Source organism: Penicillium samsonianum (genome assembly GCF_028829775.1).
Source record: "Penicillium samsonianum strain IBT 33392 chromosome Unknown utg000002l_segment0_segment0, whole genome shotgun sequence".
NCBI lineage: Eukaryota > Fungi > Ascomycota > Eurotiomycetes > Eurotiales > Aspergillaceae > Penicillium > Penicillium samsonianum.
In genome coordinates this window covers 1,393,691-1,410,265 of record NW_026643260.1, presented here as the reverse complement: position 1 = coordinate 1,410,265, position 16,575 = coordinate 1,393,691, and the positions used below count along the sequence as shown (strand labels likewise).

The 16,575-nt window shown below is 46.6% G+C and overlaps 9 protein-coding genes across 9 annotated transcripts; 6 read left to right on the top strand and 3 right to left on the bottom strand.

Moving 5' to 3' along the window:
• Window positions 1–476: 476 nt before the first annotated feature.
• N7471_002384 (NAD-dependent epimerase/dehydratase family protein) lies at window positions 477–1,484 on the top strand (the record flags this gene model as incomplete). The annotated part of the gene is made up of 1 exon (XM_057275104.1): window positions 477–1,484. The coding sequence occupies one exon, from the start codon at window positions 477–479 to the stop codon at window positions 1,482–1,484; it is 1,008 nt and encodes a 335-aa protein (XP_057139742.1).
• A 1,250-nt stretch (window positions 1,485–2,734) lies between these two features.
• Window positions 2,735–3,781, top strand: N7471_002383 (uncharacterized protein; the record flags this gene model as incomplete). The annotated part of the gene is made up of 3 exons (XM_057275103.1): window positions 2,735–2,869; window positions 2,919–3,163; window positions 3,222–3,781. 3 exons carry the CDS (start codon window positions 2,735–2,737, stop codon window positions 3,508–3,510), a joined length of 669 nt encoding a protein of 222 aa, XP_057139741.1. The 3' UTR covers window positions 3,511–3,781.
• Window positions 3,782–3,810: 29 nt separating this feature from the next.
• N7471_002382 (uncharacterized protein) lies at window positions 3,811–4,056 on the top strand (the record flags this gene model as incomplete). Its single annotated transcript, XM_057275102.1, has 1 exon — window positions 3,811–4,056. One exon carries the CDS (start codon window positions 3,811–3,813, stop codon window positions 4,054–4,056), a length of 246 nt encoding a protein of 81 aa, XP_057139740.1.
• A 2,721-nt stretch (window positions 4,057–6,777) lies between these two features.
• N7471_002381 (phosphatase PAP2 family protein) lies at window positions 6,778–8,053 on the top strand (the record flags this gene model as incomplete). The annotated part of the gene is made up of 3 exons (XM_057275101.1): window positions 6,778–6,867; window positions 6,920–7,425; window positions 7,486–8,053. The coding sequence occupies 3 exons, from the start codon at window positions 6,778–6,780 to the stop codon at window positions 8,051–8,053; spliced, it is 1,164 nt and encodes a 387-aa protein (XP_057139739.1).
• Window positions 8,054–8,828: 775 nt separating this feature from the next.
• N7471_002380 (uncharacterized protein) lies at window positions 8,829–9,892 on the bottom strand (the record flags this gene model as incomplete). Its single annotated transcript, XM_057275100.1, has 2 exons — window positions 8,829–9,728; window positions 9,782–9,892. 2 exons carry the CDS (start codon window positions 9,890–9,892, stop codon window positions 8,829–8,831), a joined length of 1,011 nt encoding a protein of 336 aa, XP_057139738.1.
• Window positions 9,893–10,406: 514 nt separating this feature from the next.
• Window positions 10,407–10,994, top strand: N7471_002379 (uncharacterized protein; the record flags this gene model as incomplete). The annotated part of the gene is made up of 1 exon (XM_057275099.1): window positions 10,407–10,994. The coding sequence occupies one exon, from the start codon at window positions 10,407–10,409 to the stop codon at window positions 10,992–10,994; it is 588 nt and encodes a 195-aa protein (XP_057139737.1).
• A 1,450-nt stretch (window positions 10,995–12,444) lies between these two features.
• On the bottom strand, window positions 12,445–13,326 carry N7471_002378 (SDR family NAD(P)-dependent oxidoreductase; the record flags this gene model as incomplete). Its single annotated transcript, XM_057275098.1, has 1 exon — window positions 12,445–13,326. One exon carries the CDS (start codon window positions 13,324–13,326, stop codon window positions 12,445–12,447), a length of 882 nt encoding a protein of 293 aa, XP_057139736.1.
• Window positions 13,327–13,967: 641 nt separating this feature from the next.
• Window positions 13,968–15,034, bottom strand: N7471_002377 (aldo/keto reductase family protein; the record flags this gene model as incomplete). Its single annotated transcript, XM_057275097.1, has 2 exons — window positions 13,968–14,923; window positions 14,986–15,034. 2 exons carry the CDS (start codon window positions 15,032–15,034, stop codon window positions 13,968–13,970), a joined length of 1,005 nt encoding a protein of 334 aa, XP_057139735.1.
• Window positions 15,035–15,518: 484 nt separating this feature from the next.
• On the top strand, window positions 15,519–16,550 carry N7471_002376 (uncharacterized protein; the record flags this gene model as incomplete). The annotated part of the gene is made up of 1 exon (XM_057275096.1): window positions 15,519–16,550. The coding sequence occupies one exon, from the start codon at window positions 15,519–15,521 to the stop codon at window positions 16,548–16,550; it is 1,032 nt and encodes a 343-aa protein (XP_057139734.1).
• Between the last annotated feature and the right edge of the window lie 25 nt (window positions 16,551–16,575).

The window sequence follows — 16,575 nt, the reverse complement described above, 5'->3', positions numbered from 1 at the left end:
AAGGATAGGTTGATGATGTGGCCCGGGCCGAGGGAAGTATCCAAGGTGTGGGTCGCTGTGCAAGAAGCATGTTTATACAGTACCTGGGTACAGTACGGAGTAGAAAAATTCGGAAACACTCACACTTTGTTTGTCGGCCCGTACCCGGTACTACGCTAATCCGTATTAATAAATGGCGTAAATAATCGTTGCTTAAAAATACACATATATTCAATGTTGTATTTCCAGATCGTCCGCTTGACGTATAATATCATAATTTACATGAAATTCCTATACACTCCTACCTCAGGAAGGTTGAATTACGTAAATCCGCATGTGATAGTTAGTTATGAGTATTCAAGATATACACGTGACATATACGGAGTACTAATAATCAAATTCGACCTGGTCGTCCTGAGTGACTCACATAAGTTTTTTCTCTCATGAAACAGATAAGCTCGCAATAGGCAACTCTTATGAGTAACCTCCATTTCAAAATGTCTTCATCGTATGATGTTCTTGTCACTGGCTCGGCTGGCCATCTTGGAACTGCTCTGATGCTTAGCCTGCCTTCTCTGGGCTTCAAACCACTGGGCATCGATATCCTATCCTCCCCAACTACGACACTTCTGGGATCTGTTAGCGACCGAGACTTTATCGCCTCCCTCTTCGACTCTTACCCCATAAAACACGTTCTCCATGCCGCAACACTGCATAAACCGCATGTTGGTAGCCACAGCAAGGAGCAGTTCATCTCGACCAACGTTGTCGGCACTTTGATTCTCCTAGAAGAATCTTCTAGATTCAAGGCGCAGATAGAGAGCTTTGTCTTCTTCAGTACAACGAGTACCTTTGGTATGGCGCTCAGTCCCAAACCAGGACACCCCGCTGCTTGGATCGATGAATCTATTGTGCCCGTCCCAAAGAATATATATGGTGTGACGAAGATTGCGGCCGAGGATATGTGCGCACTGGTGCAGAAGCAAAGTGGAATGCCCGTTTTAGTTCTCCGCACTAGTCGCTTCTTCCCCGAGGAAGACGACGATGAAGACCGTCGCGCCGCCATGGGCGATGAGAACCTGAAAGTTCTAGAGCTAGCCTACCGCAGATGCGACATTGATGATATTGTCAGCGCATCAGTCTGCGCAATGAGAAGGGCCAAGGATATTCTATGGGGAAAATATATTATAAGCGCCCCGCCGCCTTTCAACAACGATATACACACTCTCGATGCTTTGAATCGGAGCCCCGCGGAGGTGCTCAGCAAGGCATTTCCTGATGTGGATGTCGTTTTCAAGGAGAAGGGGTGGAAGCATCTCGTGAGGATCGACAGAGTGTATGATTCAAGCAAGGCAGTGAAGGAACTAGGATGGAATCCAAATTATACATTTGAAAAGACAGTGGGGAGATTGGTGCGTGGCGAGCCATGGAAGAGTGATTTGACAGCGAGGGTAGGCATGAAAGGTTATCATGCTGTGAGCACCGGGGTGTATACAAAGAGATGAGCCTATAGAGAACCTAGGGGGATTACCAGAAAGCTGCTGTGTTTGTGAGATAGCGGGTGTATGCACTGTGAATAAGCTCAAAGGGCTTGATCTAATTTAAGATCTGTTCGAAAATTAGATAGTCTGTGATTTGATCTTTGATCCTCCCATCCAGTTTTGGACAGATATATCTGATTCTCAGATGTTTATTGAGTACAATGAGAGACACATTATATATAAATACAAGGCTATATACCACATAGTCTTGATATATTAGTAAGATACTAAGGGCGACGAAGGCATAGGGGAAGGATAGGACAATTAAGACAGGTCGCTAGATCTGTCCTAGTTATAACTAATAACCCAAACCCCATCGTTGGGTTATATAATTGGACCCAAAACCCATTTTGGGTTGGGTTCGGGTTAGAGTGGGTTGTGCCGAAGTCTAGGAGGGGACTAGCACCTCACTCCTATCTCTTCTGGTTCCCCAATACAGTTTCGCTCGGAGAGCACATATAGAATGGTTGACATGGCATACATGGATGTCTCTTACCCCACTCGCGGGCCGATCGACCCAATATTGGAGTAGAGGTTCTTGTTGTATTTCAGAGGAATAATTGATTGTTCGTATTTCTGAGGGGATTCAGGAGCTTATATAAACAATGTGAGGTCCAAGCTGATTGTAAATCAATCTGGTTCTTCGTATAGATTGTGAAGGAATTATTTTCGATGATTCGGCTTGGTTCCTGATCTGCACCAGCCATATATCACAACAGTTCTAGCAAATTGTACTCCGTATGGGAAGTTGATATGAAATCTGGGATCTGGTGAAAAAGGGAGTGACAATCACTCGATGTGTTGCTTGGCACGGTTACCTATTTTATTTTGCTTTGGAATTCTCGAATTTTGGGTCTTGTGTCATGGTTCTGATGATATTGGACTCTTTCATATGATATGACTTGTATCAAAATGAATGATCGAGTGATAATTTTTTTGCATGTTTTCTTTTTGCGGGTCTAAACATCGTCTCCTAGTGTTGATTGAAACCAGCCTATTAAAGGCCTCTATCTATTTTTACCCGACACTAACTCTCCCCAGGCAGACTGATTATACAAGGCAACAGGGGTATTTACCCCCTCCATTTCGTTCCCGGCAAAGCCGGGGGCCGTCAAACCTAATAAATAAGAACATTGACTTCCAATCCCCACGAACCTCACATTTAATCTTATATTGTACAACCAAGAAACATCAAAGTGAAAAAGTTCCCAAAAATGGGTTCCAACAAACACCCGCTCTCTCGAGCTCGCAAGATCCAGGCCTTTCTCTCGGTGATTTCGTGGCCATGCGCTCTTGCTGCCGTCCCCATCACTGGTGGTAGTACTCAAACATGGGTTCAACTTCTAGCGGTATGCCGTCTTCTTTTATGATAAAAAACCGCCATCTAACGATTCAAAGATCTCGATTTCCACTCTCGCACCTGCATTCATGCTCTTCAAATATCGCAGATCCAAAAACCCATGTTATTCGTCCTTCGAAATCGCTCTTGATTTATTGATGGCCTTGCTCATGGCCGGAGTATACATTTCCGGAACCGTCATTCTTGCTTCCGTGGAGATCAGCGCATGGTTTAATCCCCATAACTACAAACTTTCCCGTGGTATTCCGCAGATCTACTCCAACCTCTCATGTGTCCTCCTCACGTAAGCTTGTCCATGACTTGAATCCAACCTGCTCTTCCCAATATACTAATCATTTTAGTCTGCTATATTTCCGCTCCTTTGCTAAAGGGTTTTTCCATAAATTCATCGAGCCGGGTATGCTCAAGGCCCGTCGTGTTAATTACGCCATCTGCCCAGCCTGTGACCGATCTATAGATGCTACTATGGCACAGAGTCAGGATTCGACTGTGACGGCGGGGCAGGGAAGACCCTCTGTCTCGAATGTTACTCCTCTGGATTTGTATACTGATGACCCCGAGCTTTTGTTACCTAAGAGCTCTTTGAGCGTGTTGGGCATGCAGACTACTGGTGTCATAACCACTAACTGAAGCTTTGTGATGCTAAGAACGGAGGTCGGATAGGGATGCAAGGTTCGGCTTGTACGACTTTCCAAATAGGGGGCAGTGCAAAAGTGATTTCTTGGCCTTGGAAATTGATCGAATCGAGGAGGTTGATCGTGTGGACTTTTTGAAATGGCGGAGTTGAAATCGGACAGCGTGATACTTGTTGGTCTTTATCAACACGCGGTATACTTGGTTCCTTGTCAGGCGGCTGAGCTCAAGATAAGAATCTAGGGCTATGAAATTGAATGAAGTACAGTCAGTGATCATTAGTATTTGCATTTTCTAATGTTTCTGGAAATTAACCTCACTCTAGCCATTGCGGAAACCGGCGCAACTAGTGACGTTCCAACAAAACCAAATCAAGAGACTGCGAGTACTGGAGAGACAGGAAGCACAACCCAGTGGTCAGGCACCAGGTCTGCCGAGGTCACCTCACACCAACGCACATGGAGATCGGCCATTGCTGACGACGAAGACGACGAAGCATGGCGTCGCGATCCGAACCTGTTCGTATACGACCTGCCGGCATGATGCAAGGCAGCGAGATACAATGGGACGCACATTGCATACCTGGCGGTCCTGGTGATACAGGGACTCGGTGACTCGGGGAAGCCAATGCGAGATGAGAAGTGGAAGGAGGAAGTGAAAGGTGCATTGCAGAGGGAAGGGGACACTCTGCGCCCGCGGGGAATGCCAGATTGACCATCTACGGGTGGATTGACTTTCTTTACGTTTAATTTCTTTTGTCCTGTTTGCATTATGCCGGCCGATTTGTGGCCTTACAGTTCAGGTTGCAGGACCTCGAGGAATCGAGTCCTGTATACAGGGTGGGTGTATACTGGGGATGCACCACCATTTTGTCGTCGAAGAGCAGGCTCTGGAACGCTATCCCCGCATAGCAGCATGTATGTATTAGCGAGCTACATCGGGTTAATGAGATCATCATCATCATCATCATCATAGTGACGTTCCAATTGTAGTGGACTTTATCTCGCGCGGTACGAGTTCACGGTTATGGATCCTACGCCTCTAAACCATCCTTCGATGGTCTTCTATAGCTATAGAACAGGGAGAATGGCTACGAATGTAAGGGTTAGATAGTGCCCTTCCGGGTATTCGTGTGCGTGGTATCTAGTTAATACCGTCTTTTCTTCGTTATCTAGGGCGGTCGAAGGATTATAATACTCGTAGTGACCTCCCACTGTGAATAAGTTCAAAGGGCTTGATCTAATTTAAGATCTGTTCGAGAATTAGATAGTCTGCAATTTGATCCTCTCATCCAGTTTTGGACAAATATATCTGATTCTCAGATGTTTATTGAGTACAATGAGAGACTCATTATGTGCAAATACAAGCCTATGTACCACATAGTCTTGCTATGTTGGTAAGGCATTGAGGGCGACGAAGGCATAGGGGATGGATAGGGACGATCTGTAAATGGCCTGCTTTGGCACCTTATCCTTTAACTCAAAGCCTTCAATGCTTTCTTATGTCATAGGGATGTCGAAGGATTGAGCAACGTCAGCTATTCGAATGCTCGTACCCCGCCGGGATCGACAATTTCCGTTCCCGACAGTTTCTAAGAGTTCCTGAATGCGTGGCAACGGGTATTTATTCCTCTCTGTGACTTGGTTTAGTGCATGGTAGTCGATGCACATACGCTGGTTTATGGTGGATGTTACGATGGTTGGGTTGGGATGGATTCCAAGGTCTGATGGGGTTGTTATTTATGAATTGTATGCATTGTATGCATTGTTTGCATATTTTCTCCGTTTGCCTCGCACATAAATTCGAGTCGGTCTCAATAAAAACCTTCCAAAGTTGGAAAGTTGAATTTATGAGTTTTAATTTTTAATTACACTACGTAGATTATGCTTGTCCATACCTCGGGATTGACCTCGGATACATTGATGCATAAGACGATAAGTCAGCGGATACTCTGCAGGAAAATTTTAATATCCGTCTAGTGGCTGTGACTGGGCCTAGCATATTAACCTTACGCTAGGGCGAATCCTTCACAAATCTCTATATTAATGGTCAATTTTTTTATATTTATTTTCTTTTCTAAACTCGAAACCTCGGAAGCCATTCGCAATTGGGAAGTACCCAGAAATCATGTTTGCATAAAAAAATTCGGTTCGGCCGAGGCCCAAGATAACATCCAAGTCCCAAGTTTGACTTCAATTCACTCCACTTCGCATGGGGATCGGCTGATTTTGTGCATTCATAAATGCCTGGAGCCTTTCCTGCATTATAGCTTTCCTCTCATCGGTCTGGTTTCCAAGTGCGCAGTTCTTGCAAGAGACGTACATCTCGAAATGGCTTTGTGACTGTCGATGCATAGCCCCAAGACGGAGTAATCAGTCTATTATTGGAATCAGGGATTCCTTTCAAGCTCAGAACTTGATTGGAAGGCCAAACAAAGTACGGAGTACGAGTACGGAGTACATTCCAAGACAAATAAGGTTTGGGATACAAGCCTTGTGGATGTTCCGAGGTTTCCGTACGAGTACGAAGACTTTGGCTCTGAGTTCGGATAGTGTGGTTTGTCCGTGTCCGTGTCTCATCCACTATACCCGGACATACTCAGGTGAGCATAAGCAGTTGTGACACAACTATTAGATAAACAGGCCAAGACTGTCGTGATAGGTTGATATGGTCCAATTCCCCGCTTTGAATCAAGGAGGGTGCATTCTTCGTACCCCGTACAGAACTTGCAGAAGCCAATCGGCGCTAGTATTCTGCTCTATCCGGTGCTGGTCGACACCTTCTACTTCACCCTTAGACTCCGTCCAAGCCTTGGCCTTGGTATTGGCATTGGCAGTGAAAGAAATTTTCTTTTCTTTTTCCCCCTTCCATGGAAAGGTCTGAGTTTCTGAAAATTTCAACGTGTTAAGAGAGGCTAGGGACATCATTATGGTGAGAAATAGTAGTAAACGAACGAATATATGCCCGTTAACAAACTCGGGAGAGCGAATACCAATACAGTCCCCTTATCCCCACCGGGCCGACCTCGGGATTCTATTCTGTACCCCTTCCGTCATCTGAGATTCGTACTCGTATATTATTTATTGTATCATCTGTATTATGCATAATTGGGATAACGTGTTCAACCAGGGCACGCGACTCCCTTTAGTCTGTCTGCATCCCTTTCCCCCTTTTTGTGTCTTGATTTGCTTCATTTTCGTTCCATCCTCCAGCGTCTTTGGAGGCTTTCACCTTGCATTCTGAATGGCATCTGCCATCGCAAATATGGTGACCAGCACCTATTTTACTCGCGATACACCTGCGCCCGATCTGGGCAAGCCACAATTAGCGTCGCACGCATGGCTTGAGCCTATCGTAAGTTTTCATACTGAGTGTATCACCAAACATGTGTTAATTTCATGAACAGGTGGTTGTAGGTATTATGGTTGGGTCGTTGATTGTGAATCGTCGCAGAGACTCCAGCAAGAGCGCCAGTGAATCTCAATACTTAGGAAACTACGCCATTCTGGAGGAGGGCGACGCTCATCTCGACGACGATATACAACACAAGTCAGAAACCGTATGCGGGATCAATATCAAGACGGGAGACTCTTCTCGCTGGGCGCACCACATTCACAGTCGAGTCCTGCAGAAACTTCCCTTCTTGGTCGAGATGTTCTACTGGAGTATGAACTATCTGTTCTATTCCGTGACGAAAGCGACGGCCCAGTGGCTCTCTCCCGCCGATATAGGCGTTGTTGAGATAGCGCGAGGCCATGCCATCGACGTTCTCGACTTCGAACATAAAACCGCTTCTTGGATATTCCCGATCAACGAAGCCGATTTTCAATCCTACTTTATTCAAAATCACCCGTCGATGTTGACTATGTTCAATCGCATTTATTCATTAATCCATATTCCCGGGACAGTGCTGTGAGTAGCCCTTGACGTGGTACATTTCCGATTCGAATACCCAGCTGACCGAACGAACAGGTTCCTCTCTTGGTACTACTATGTCGCCAGGAACCATGCATCATTCGCCGTCGCACGACGGACAATGACTCTTGGAAACCTCGCCGCCTTCTTGGTCTTCTGCGTCTACCCACTCATGCCACCACGCCTGCTTCCCGACTCGTATGGCTTCTACGACACCGTCCGCCAAGGCAACGCCGAGAGCATCTGGGTTGGCGGGAAATCCGTGAACCAATTCGCGGCCATGCCCAGTCTGCACTTCACCTATGCCTTTGTGATCGGGTGCACCTTCCTCCACCACTCCGGATTCCTGCAAAGACTCCAACGCAAACCAACAAACAAGTCCTCCCTGACTGAATTTGGCTTTTTGGCACTCGCTATAGTCTACCCGATTCTCGTCCTCAGTGTTATCGTTGCTACCGCAAATCACTACTGGCTCGATGCTGTTGTGGCGATTTTTACGGTTACCCTCTCCTACCGCTTCAACAAAGTTCTTATCTTGCTACTTCCGCTCGAATATGCACTTTGTTGGTGTTTGCGGCTGGCAAAGCCCGTGCCTACCACCGGTGACAGAGCTGCGAGGAGATGAATTCATGACGGAAGGCGATGTTTCTTGGTGTTTGCATATATACAGACTTGATGTGACTGGCAGTGGGTAGAGGCTCACAGCTGGCGCTTGAGCTTTCTTATAGAATTAATAAAATAATGTTCATTTTTCTACTTGATGTTACTCCTTTCCCACAAGTATTATTCTCATAAATATGTACGCATAACAAAGAAGCTTTAATGTTGACGATTGCGATCCACCGGCACAGCCCGTGTGTGGGGCGGATCTCCAGGCAAAAGATTTTGCGATTTGGGGGCCGTTTTGACAGGCACGTCTTCTTCAACAACTCTGTCATAATACCCAGTCAGCTTAATTGTTTAGAAAAAGAGAACGGAAAACGGAAACGAGTCGACTCACTCTTCCCGAATTCCCGTAAGTCTGGCTTTCTTAACTTTCCAGATGCAGTCTTCTGCCATTCTCGAGGAACGCCATGCTACGAACTACCTATCCGCCAAAGTGCCTTGGTGTTTTGAACCGACTGCGACTTGTTTCCACGCCTTTCTAAAGCTATTTATCGGTAGGTTTGGTATGGCCGTCGATCAGTTTGACAAACGCAGCTATCTCTTCCAAGCGTACAGTACTATCCCGGGAACTTCTCCGATATACGTACGTTTGGCAACGTCAAATATTTAGCCAATAAAATTGCTAGCCCAGAAAGCATCACTCTATTTGTACACTAGGGCTAGTTTATCAATACACGATGTTACACTCGCTTGCCACACCCGGAAAAGGCTAAGTACCCGCCTTGGCGAAAGTCTCAGCACCAGTTTTGCAAACTACTCTCATCCCCGTTCTCCGCTTGGCAAGTCACCAGTTTTGCAGAGTTGCTATTACACCAGGCGCTATATCTGATGTTTGGTGTGTATGAGACGTTCTGGGGCGATCTTGCGCCGGGGAGCCCCTCCACAGCCTTGACTTCACTCCCAAGCTCTCCAGCCTGTTTATGGTCGTGGAAAAGCTCTGGATTGACCGTAACACACCGAAGAATGCCTTGCTTGCACCAATCACGGTATTGCTTTGATATGTGCTTTTTCACGGGGTGACCTGCAAATTCACGCGCCAGTTGATTGATCTTGGTTGCAGCGCTGTAGGTGAGAGCATAGGCATAAACGCAGGCTGGAGCCTCAGACATATACACCATGCGAAGACGTTGCGGAAACAAAGTATACCCTCCGCTGTTTTCACGGTAAAGTGGCGATGAAGGCAGTGTCTCATCCAGATATGACGCTGGGATTGTTGATGGAATGGTATCATAGCAATGGCCAAACCAGAGTAGATCCCACGCATCTCCGTACGGGCTTTCTCCACCCCTCTGGTTAGATCCTGTGACCTGATGGATCAAAGGGGCCACTCGAGATAGCTGCTGTTTGATAGATATATCCCAGTCTGCATCATCTTCTAAGATCAAAGTAGTCGCAAATCGATAGTGAACAATTTGATAAATAGTTTGGAGATGTAAAACCCAGGCTCGTGCCTCTCCCCGACGAATCGTCTTATCATGGCCGAAGATATCGGAACCACGAAACTCATCGATATCGGCGGTCGACCAGTGCGGTTGCGTAGGAGCTTGTACTTTGAAGCCGGTAAAATTGGCTGCTTTTTGGATGCCATTCCATCTCCAGGCAGTCCCATTGGAGACAACGAGCACTCTTTCAAACTAAATAGCTTTGTCAGCTCTTATATTACTGATATTAAGTTTTGCTTTCCTACCCCTAAAGTGCTGTTCATAATACTCAAAGCAGTATTGTATGTAACGGGAGCTGCACTTGGAGTTTTCCTTGATAAAAAAGCTGCGAGTATCACACCGGTGACTAGGAGCATAATGTTGCGTATCGAGGGCATCCGGTACGGCCGACGACGGGGAGGCTCAACAGACTTCATACTACAAACGGAGTCGAACTGAAATAATTCAAGTAGAGCCGTGGTTTGGCACGGAGTGACAAGCCTGTTTAAAGTATGTTCCAGCACTACTCCGTACTAAAACTCAATTACATATCTCTTATAGTACATTATTGGTGTTTTGGCTTTAAAGTTTAATCCTTGTTGGCCATTGGAATATTAAGTTCCATAGATCGAAGCAAGGGGTCAAATAATTGGAAAACAGCGGAGACGTGCCGGACCGCATATCAGCAACACGCAAGCGCTTTGCAGGTGCCTGTAGCCAATTATAATGGCTTTTTAACCTGAAAATATAATTGCGTCATTTTGTTCGATTCATCCCTTGTGAGTAAGAAAATCCATTTAAGAGACCACTTGCCAATAGGGTGCAGAGAGCTCCCTACTTGACATCTTCGCTCTTCACAAAAATATTCCACACAAGAAACCAGACTCCAAAATGAAACTTTGTACTATCACGACTGCACTTGGGGCCTTGCTCCTTACCACCTCCGTTGCGGCAAATGCTGGAGTAGCTGGAAGCGACCTGAACCCCAACCAAGCCGCCTCAGTACCCGAAGCATCTGCCTCTAATATGCGTGGAATTGGAGGCAGCGGAAAGAATGCTGGCTCTATCCTTGATCGACGGCAGGAGGACGACGGCGTCGCAGATCCTGATGAACGATCATTCAGCGGACAGAACGCTGGCTCTATCCTTGATCGACGGCAGGAGGACGACGGCGTCGCAGATCCTGATGAACGATCATTCAGCGGACAGAACGCTGGCTCTATCCTTGATCGACGGCAGGAGGACGACGGCGTCGCAGATCCTGATGAACGATCATTCAGCGGACAGAGCGCTGGCTCGATCCTTGATCGACGGCAGCAGGAGGACGGTATCGCAGGTGGTCCTGGTGATGATGTTAATGCTGCTGATGGAGATGCTGGTTTTGTTAAGCGATTATTCAGCGGAAAGAACGCTGGCTCGATCCTTGAACGACAGTACGAGACCGACGACGTCGCAGATGGTCCTATTGATGAGGAATAATCATTCAGTGGGAGGAACTCTGGCTCTCGGTCCTTGATCGACGGCACAATGAGGACGCACAATGAGGACAGCCTCGCGGCAGCCTGCGACTATTGAGTACTTACTACTCTACTGTTGTGATAATCTGGGACCTGTGATTCGGTACGTAAGTGGAAAGACCTCCAGCGATGACAGATTGCTAATACAACTGATACAGTAGCTATTTTTCACCGTCAGGAAACTGCTCCGGACATGGGCCAGAGGGAGAAAGTACAACAGGTGTGATCTGGGCATACAAGAGGGATCGGGAAACGGATTTGATTTATCCCTGTAATGATAAAGTCCAAAAACTCTCTTAAAAGCTCTAATCATGGTACTTGGCTATCATGGTCATCGCTGCGGAGCTAATGCGGATGGTACCTAGGTAGAGAATACCATGAATTTCCTATACCAGCGAGACATATGTTTTGTAACTATAAGAGTTAACCCTGGAGGTACTGGACACATGCCCTGAAACGAACTAAGTGAGAGTAAGGGAACTAATCAACACGGATGTACGTGCGCGAGAGCGCAAACAGAAGAGGCTTGTATACGTATGGACTGGTGCCACGCTCTATTCTCAGTCGCCGTTATTTTGCCGCTTTCGGCCTAGCACTTCTTGGTCTTTAGCGTTGTAGGGCTTTGGCTGTATGCTTCTGCACGTTCTGCCTTGATGATTGCTTCGCCTATATTGACCCTCTATTTATCGTGACGCCCTATAATGAATTATCACGTATGGTTTCGCGGGCTTGTGTGGTCTCTACTTTTCACTCTCCTCTACACTCTTAGCGATAAAGCTTGATAATGCTAATGCGTCGTTCCTGTCATGATTGTGGTCGCCAGGTGCGTCTGTCAACGATTATTCACCCTCCCCGCTGCCCTGCTTGTCGTCTAGCACGTTTGCCAATTCCTCCCGTTACGCGGCCCTCTTTGGGCTTCTTATGAGGCAGTTTGAGACCGGCAATGTAGACTAGACAACGCCGGAGGAGCTGCTGCTGTTGTGGGCCCATGTATACCGTATTGGTAAGAAGCTTCGACTCTAGATATCCGCCAACTACATAGATGATAGTGAAATTCTTCAACCGCCGAATGAGTTCCTGCCTTGTTAATAGCTTCGTTCAACAAACACGATTGTATTCAGGGCTACGAAATGGGGCCAAGTTGCTCGATTCCAGACCATGAACTCAACAAATAATTTCTTCCGTGGTAAGTACTGTCATTTAGCGCGAGGGCAAAAAATTAGAAATGGACGGCCAGTGATGGCGTCGGTTCTTAATTGTGCGGATCGCTACAAGCAAATATGAATCCTTTCCAGCTATAGAGCGAACGGTTCAATTGATCCCATAAATACATTGCGTTGAAACTATATTGATGCGACGAGTCAATTTATCAAAAAGATAATGGCACAAGAGCTCCTAATAAAAAGGAACATTCAATCCTTCCGTGGCCATCCATTCAATACCATGGTCAACTTTTCCCCACCTTGGAGCTCCTCCTTTCGCTCCTTCAGCTCTTCCACGTCCCAGTTACTCCAAATAAGCTTTCCCTCCAAAAACGCTCCCTCTGGACTAGCAGCCCACACTATGAAATGGCCTGGCAAGTCCATGTGATCAAATGGAATGGAGTTGTCACTGCCTAGACCTCCCTTGGCAGACTTGGCATTCATATCCGTTGGCAGATAGCCTGGATGCACATTCATGACGCGCAGATTCGGGTTTTCCGCCTGTACCGCTTCGAAGAATTTCAGCGCCGCAGTCTTGCTTGTCTGGTAACCTGAATAGTTAGGCATTGAGGGGAAATGAACGGCGCCGGTGGTGACGTGGATGAGCACGGCATTGGACGAAGCGGCGGTCGAAAGAAAGGCCTGTGTAGTAATAAGGTTCCCAACAACATTGGTGTTCAGACCCTGGACGAAATCGGAAACGACCATGTCCTTGATTGGCACCGGCTCTGGTAGGAATGCAGCGTTTGAGACGAAGATGTCTATGGGTCCAAATGCTGCTTTCGTTCCTTGAAAGGCAGCATTAACAGCCGAAGCATCGGTGATGTCCGCCACGAAGGTGAGAACGTTTAATCCACTATGTTTAGATTCAAGTGTTGATTTGGTGTTTTCAAGGGTTGATTTGGTCCGTCCAAGAAGAGCAATCTGCTTACTTCCTGCAACTGCAAATGCTTCCGCAATACGAGGCCCAATTCCAGATCCGCCGCCTGTGATGAGAATTGTCTTGCCGGCAGCGCTCACAGCTGGGAGACTGGGATCAATCCCTGGGTAGGGAGCAGTGTGATGTTTTAGGGTGAAGGGTGGAAATCCCATGTTGGGCCGTTGGAAAATGACTAGACGGCTTTGTGTCGAAAGAAAAAGATTTGAGCTTGGTAGTGGTCAGATGTCAATGATAGGAATATAGGAGCTTTATTGCCTGGGATCTGTTGGTACTTTAATATCTTCGCAATAAATTGAATAAAGGAGATATTTCCTTAGAACCGTATTATCTCTACTTATCTCCATGTTCTGGAAGTTGATGACAGTGGATACATATGTATGATTGACGTCAATTCAAGTAAATTACGAAGTTAAGGACTTTTCCCGCCGGGGCCAGATCGAAACCGCTCCCATGGAACCATGGGAGTCTTGGCGACAGTCTAAATCAAATTACTGCTGTCCCGTTTTTTTAGAGTAGGATACTTCTCTCTGTGACATTATTCCTGGACGAATGAAGCTCACTGGCATTTATGTACATTGTCGGTTGACTAGAAAGCCATTCTGATCTACAGGGCTATAGATGACTTAAGAGTGTTCTTGTCATCTTTCCAAATAGAGTTCGTTATAAAGTTTGAGTCGGGCCCTTTTAGTATTTTAATAGTGAAGCTTTAGATTGAGATTTAAAATTAATAGCAACTTACAAAACGGAGATTCTCTTCGGGAAAAATATCTTTGCATCATTTTACTATTTCATTTTAATGCCAGTACTTGAAAACACCTGCTCTGACCCGTAGCCATCCATCATCTAGAGCCTGCACAATGTCCTCTGGCAGTGGTCCCTTTTCTAACTCCGCTAGATTTTTCTCAAGTTGTTCGGAGCTACTAGCTCCAATCAAAACGGCATCGCCAAGCTCCCCTTTCAACCCAGAATGATGAGATAACCACCTAAATGCACATTCTGACTCCGTGAGACCGTGACTTTTCGCGACAGGGCGGATAATATCCAAAGCCTCAAAGTATGCTTCGTTCCAGTACCTCCCCTGCTGCGCCCGTCCTTGCCACCGCTTTGGGTCAAATCGTGAACCCTCGACAAATTCTTTGGTATCGCGATGGTACCGGTCGGTGAGAAATCCACCTGCCAATGGTTGAAACGCATAAAGGGAGATGCCGTAGAAGCGGAGACAAGGGATGAGTTCTGGCTCGATGGCGCGATGCAGAGCATTGTAAATCCCTTGGTAGACGCTGGGCTTGACCCAGTCGTGCTTGGAACAGATTTCGTAGATCTCAGCGACTTCCCAGGACATGAAGTTGCTGATTCCAAACCGGGTAAAGTGGCCTTCTTGGTAGAGTTGGTTCACCTCACGTAGGGTGACTTCGAAGGGAATACTTCGATCCGGCGCGTGTAGATAAAATATGTCAATCTTATCCGCCTTGAGCGCATCGAGGCTCCGCTTCAGACTTTCCCGTACATCCTCCGGGGAATGCGTGTATATCTCAGGCGTAAGGTTTTCCAATCCCTTCCCTGCTGTGGGATAAACCTTCGTTTGCATCCTTAGACCACGACCTTGCCATTGAGAGTTACCGAGATACTCCTCTGACGAGCCCGCCGCGTAGACACGAGAGGTGTCCACTTCCGAATGGCCGTGTCTTTGGAAACAATCGAGCATAACGGAGAGGTCTTCTAGGGTGTGAATTCGAGCACCCTCGAGGCCTGATAAATGGGATTGTCGTTAGTTTATTTCCGGAAACTTAGATAAGTAGTAAGAAGCTTACCAGGTCTCCCGACAGTCATAGTGCCAAAAACAGCTTTCATGTTACTCATATTGAATATAGTGTTGGTGATCAAGAGGGGATTAGATGTATGAGGATGGGGTTCTCAGACCGGAAACTGGGATGATATTTATACCTTCAGAAGATGTAACCTACGTTATTTAACCAGGGTTGGTGGCCTCGTCTGATCTGCAAATTGAATTCTCGGAGTTAAGGGAGAGAGAAAGTTTATTTGAATATTTGAAGATGTAAATGAAGTATACAATACGATCCCGAACCTGAGAACCACATCTGGCTAGGGTGGGGTCTCGATTTCGGGTTCCATACGAGATTTTGCCCGAAGTTTGCCCGCGAATTCGGGATAGTTCCGGGAGCAGAAAATCCCGGTGGGTCTATATAACTATGTCCGCTAACTCCTAAATCAAAGGCAGTCGCTCCACTGGCTTCGATATATGGAGTGAAATTCGCCATTTGAGCTTTGCGCATGTAATTGCTCTTCGCAAATTTGTTTTAATCCTCTCCGTGAAGCTTTTGAAATGTTTGTTACGGCATCGATCCTCCCAGCATTAGGAGTAATCACACTCCTCTTGCAAGCATCCATCGTATCATCCTACCCCAAAACAACTACCTACCCTCTCACAGTTATCGATGAATTCCCTTCTCCGCGCACGTTTGAGAATATTGCGACCCGTCACAATGGCCACCTCATCGTCACTTCTGTTACGTCTTCAACACTCTACCAAGTCTCCCCATTTGAAGAACATGAAGCGGTTACGATTGCCAATATACCTGGGGCAACTGGTCTGCTTGGTATTGCCGAACTTGAACAAGATGTTTTCTATGTTGTAGCAGCAAATGTCACCACAGTCAGCGCCACCCCTGGTTCAAATGCCATTTGGAAGGTCGACCTTCGTGGATCTGCACCATGCTCCGCACGGAATAGAGCCTCATCTTTGTTTGCAACGACTTCGTTAGTTGCCAACATTACCAGCGCTCAATTGCTCAACGGCATGTCCCGTTTAGAACAAAACAACAACTCAACGCTGCTCATCGCCGACTCCGCTGCGGGCAATGTTTTGAAACTCGATGTCGAAACTGGCGTGTACGAAACCATCATCGATGAGAAATCAATGAAACGTTTTGCGACCGGATTACAGGTTGCCATCAATGGCATCCATGTTCATGAATCCGACTTATACTTCACCAACTTAAATCAAGGGATTTTTGCCAAGATTCCAATCGCATTACGCAACGGTACAGCGATAGGTCCCACAGAGGTGATTGTCAATAATACAGCCGGTGATGATTTCACAATGTCGAAGGACGGCAGAAAGGCGTGGATTGCTATGAATGGACAGCATAGTTTGGTTGAGGTTAATGTACCTGGGAAAACGGCCAGGGTCGTAGTTGATTCGACCTATTTGGAATCAGCCTCCGCGATTTCGTTTGGAAGGACAAGACTTGATCGAGATTGTTTGTACATTTCGTCTGCAGGAACACTCGACCCTACACTGAGTAAGAATAGCACTGCTACCGGAGGTATCGTTGTCAGAGTCGATCTTCCGTAAGCTACTAGTTTCTAGGGTTTTCGCA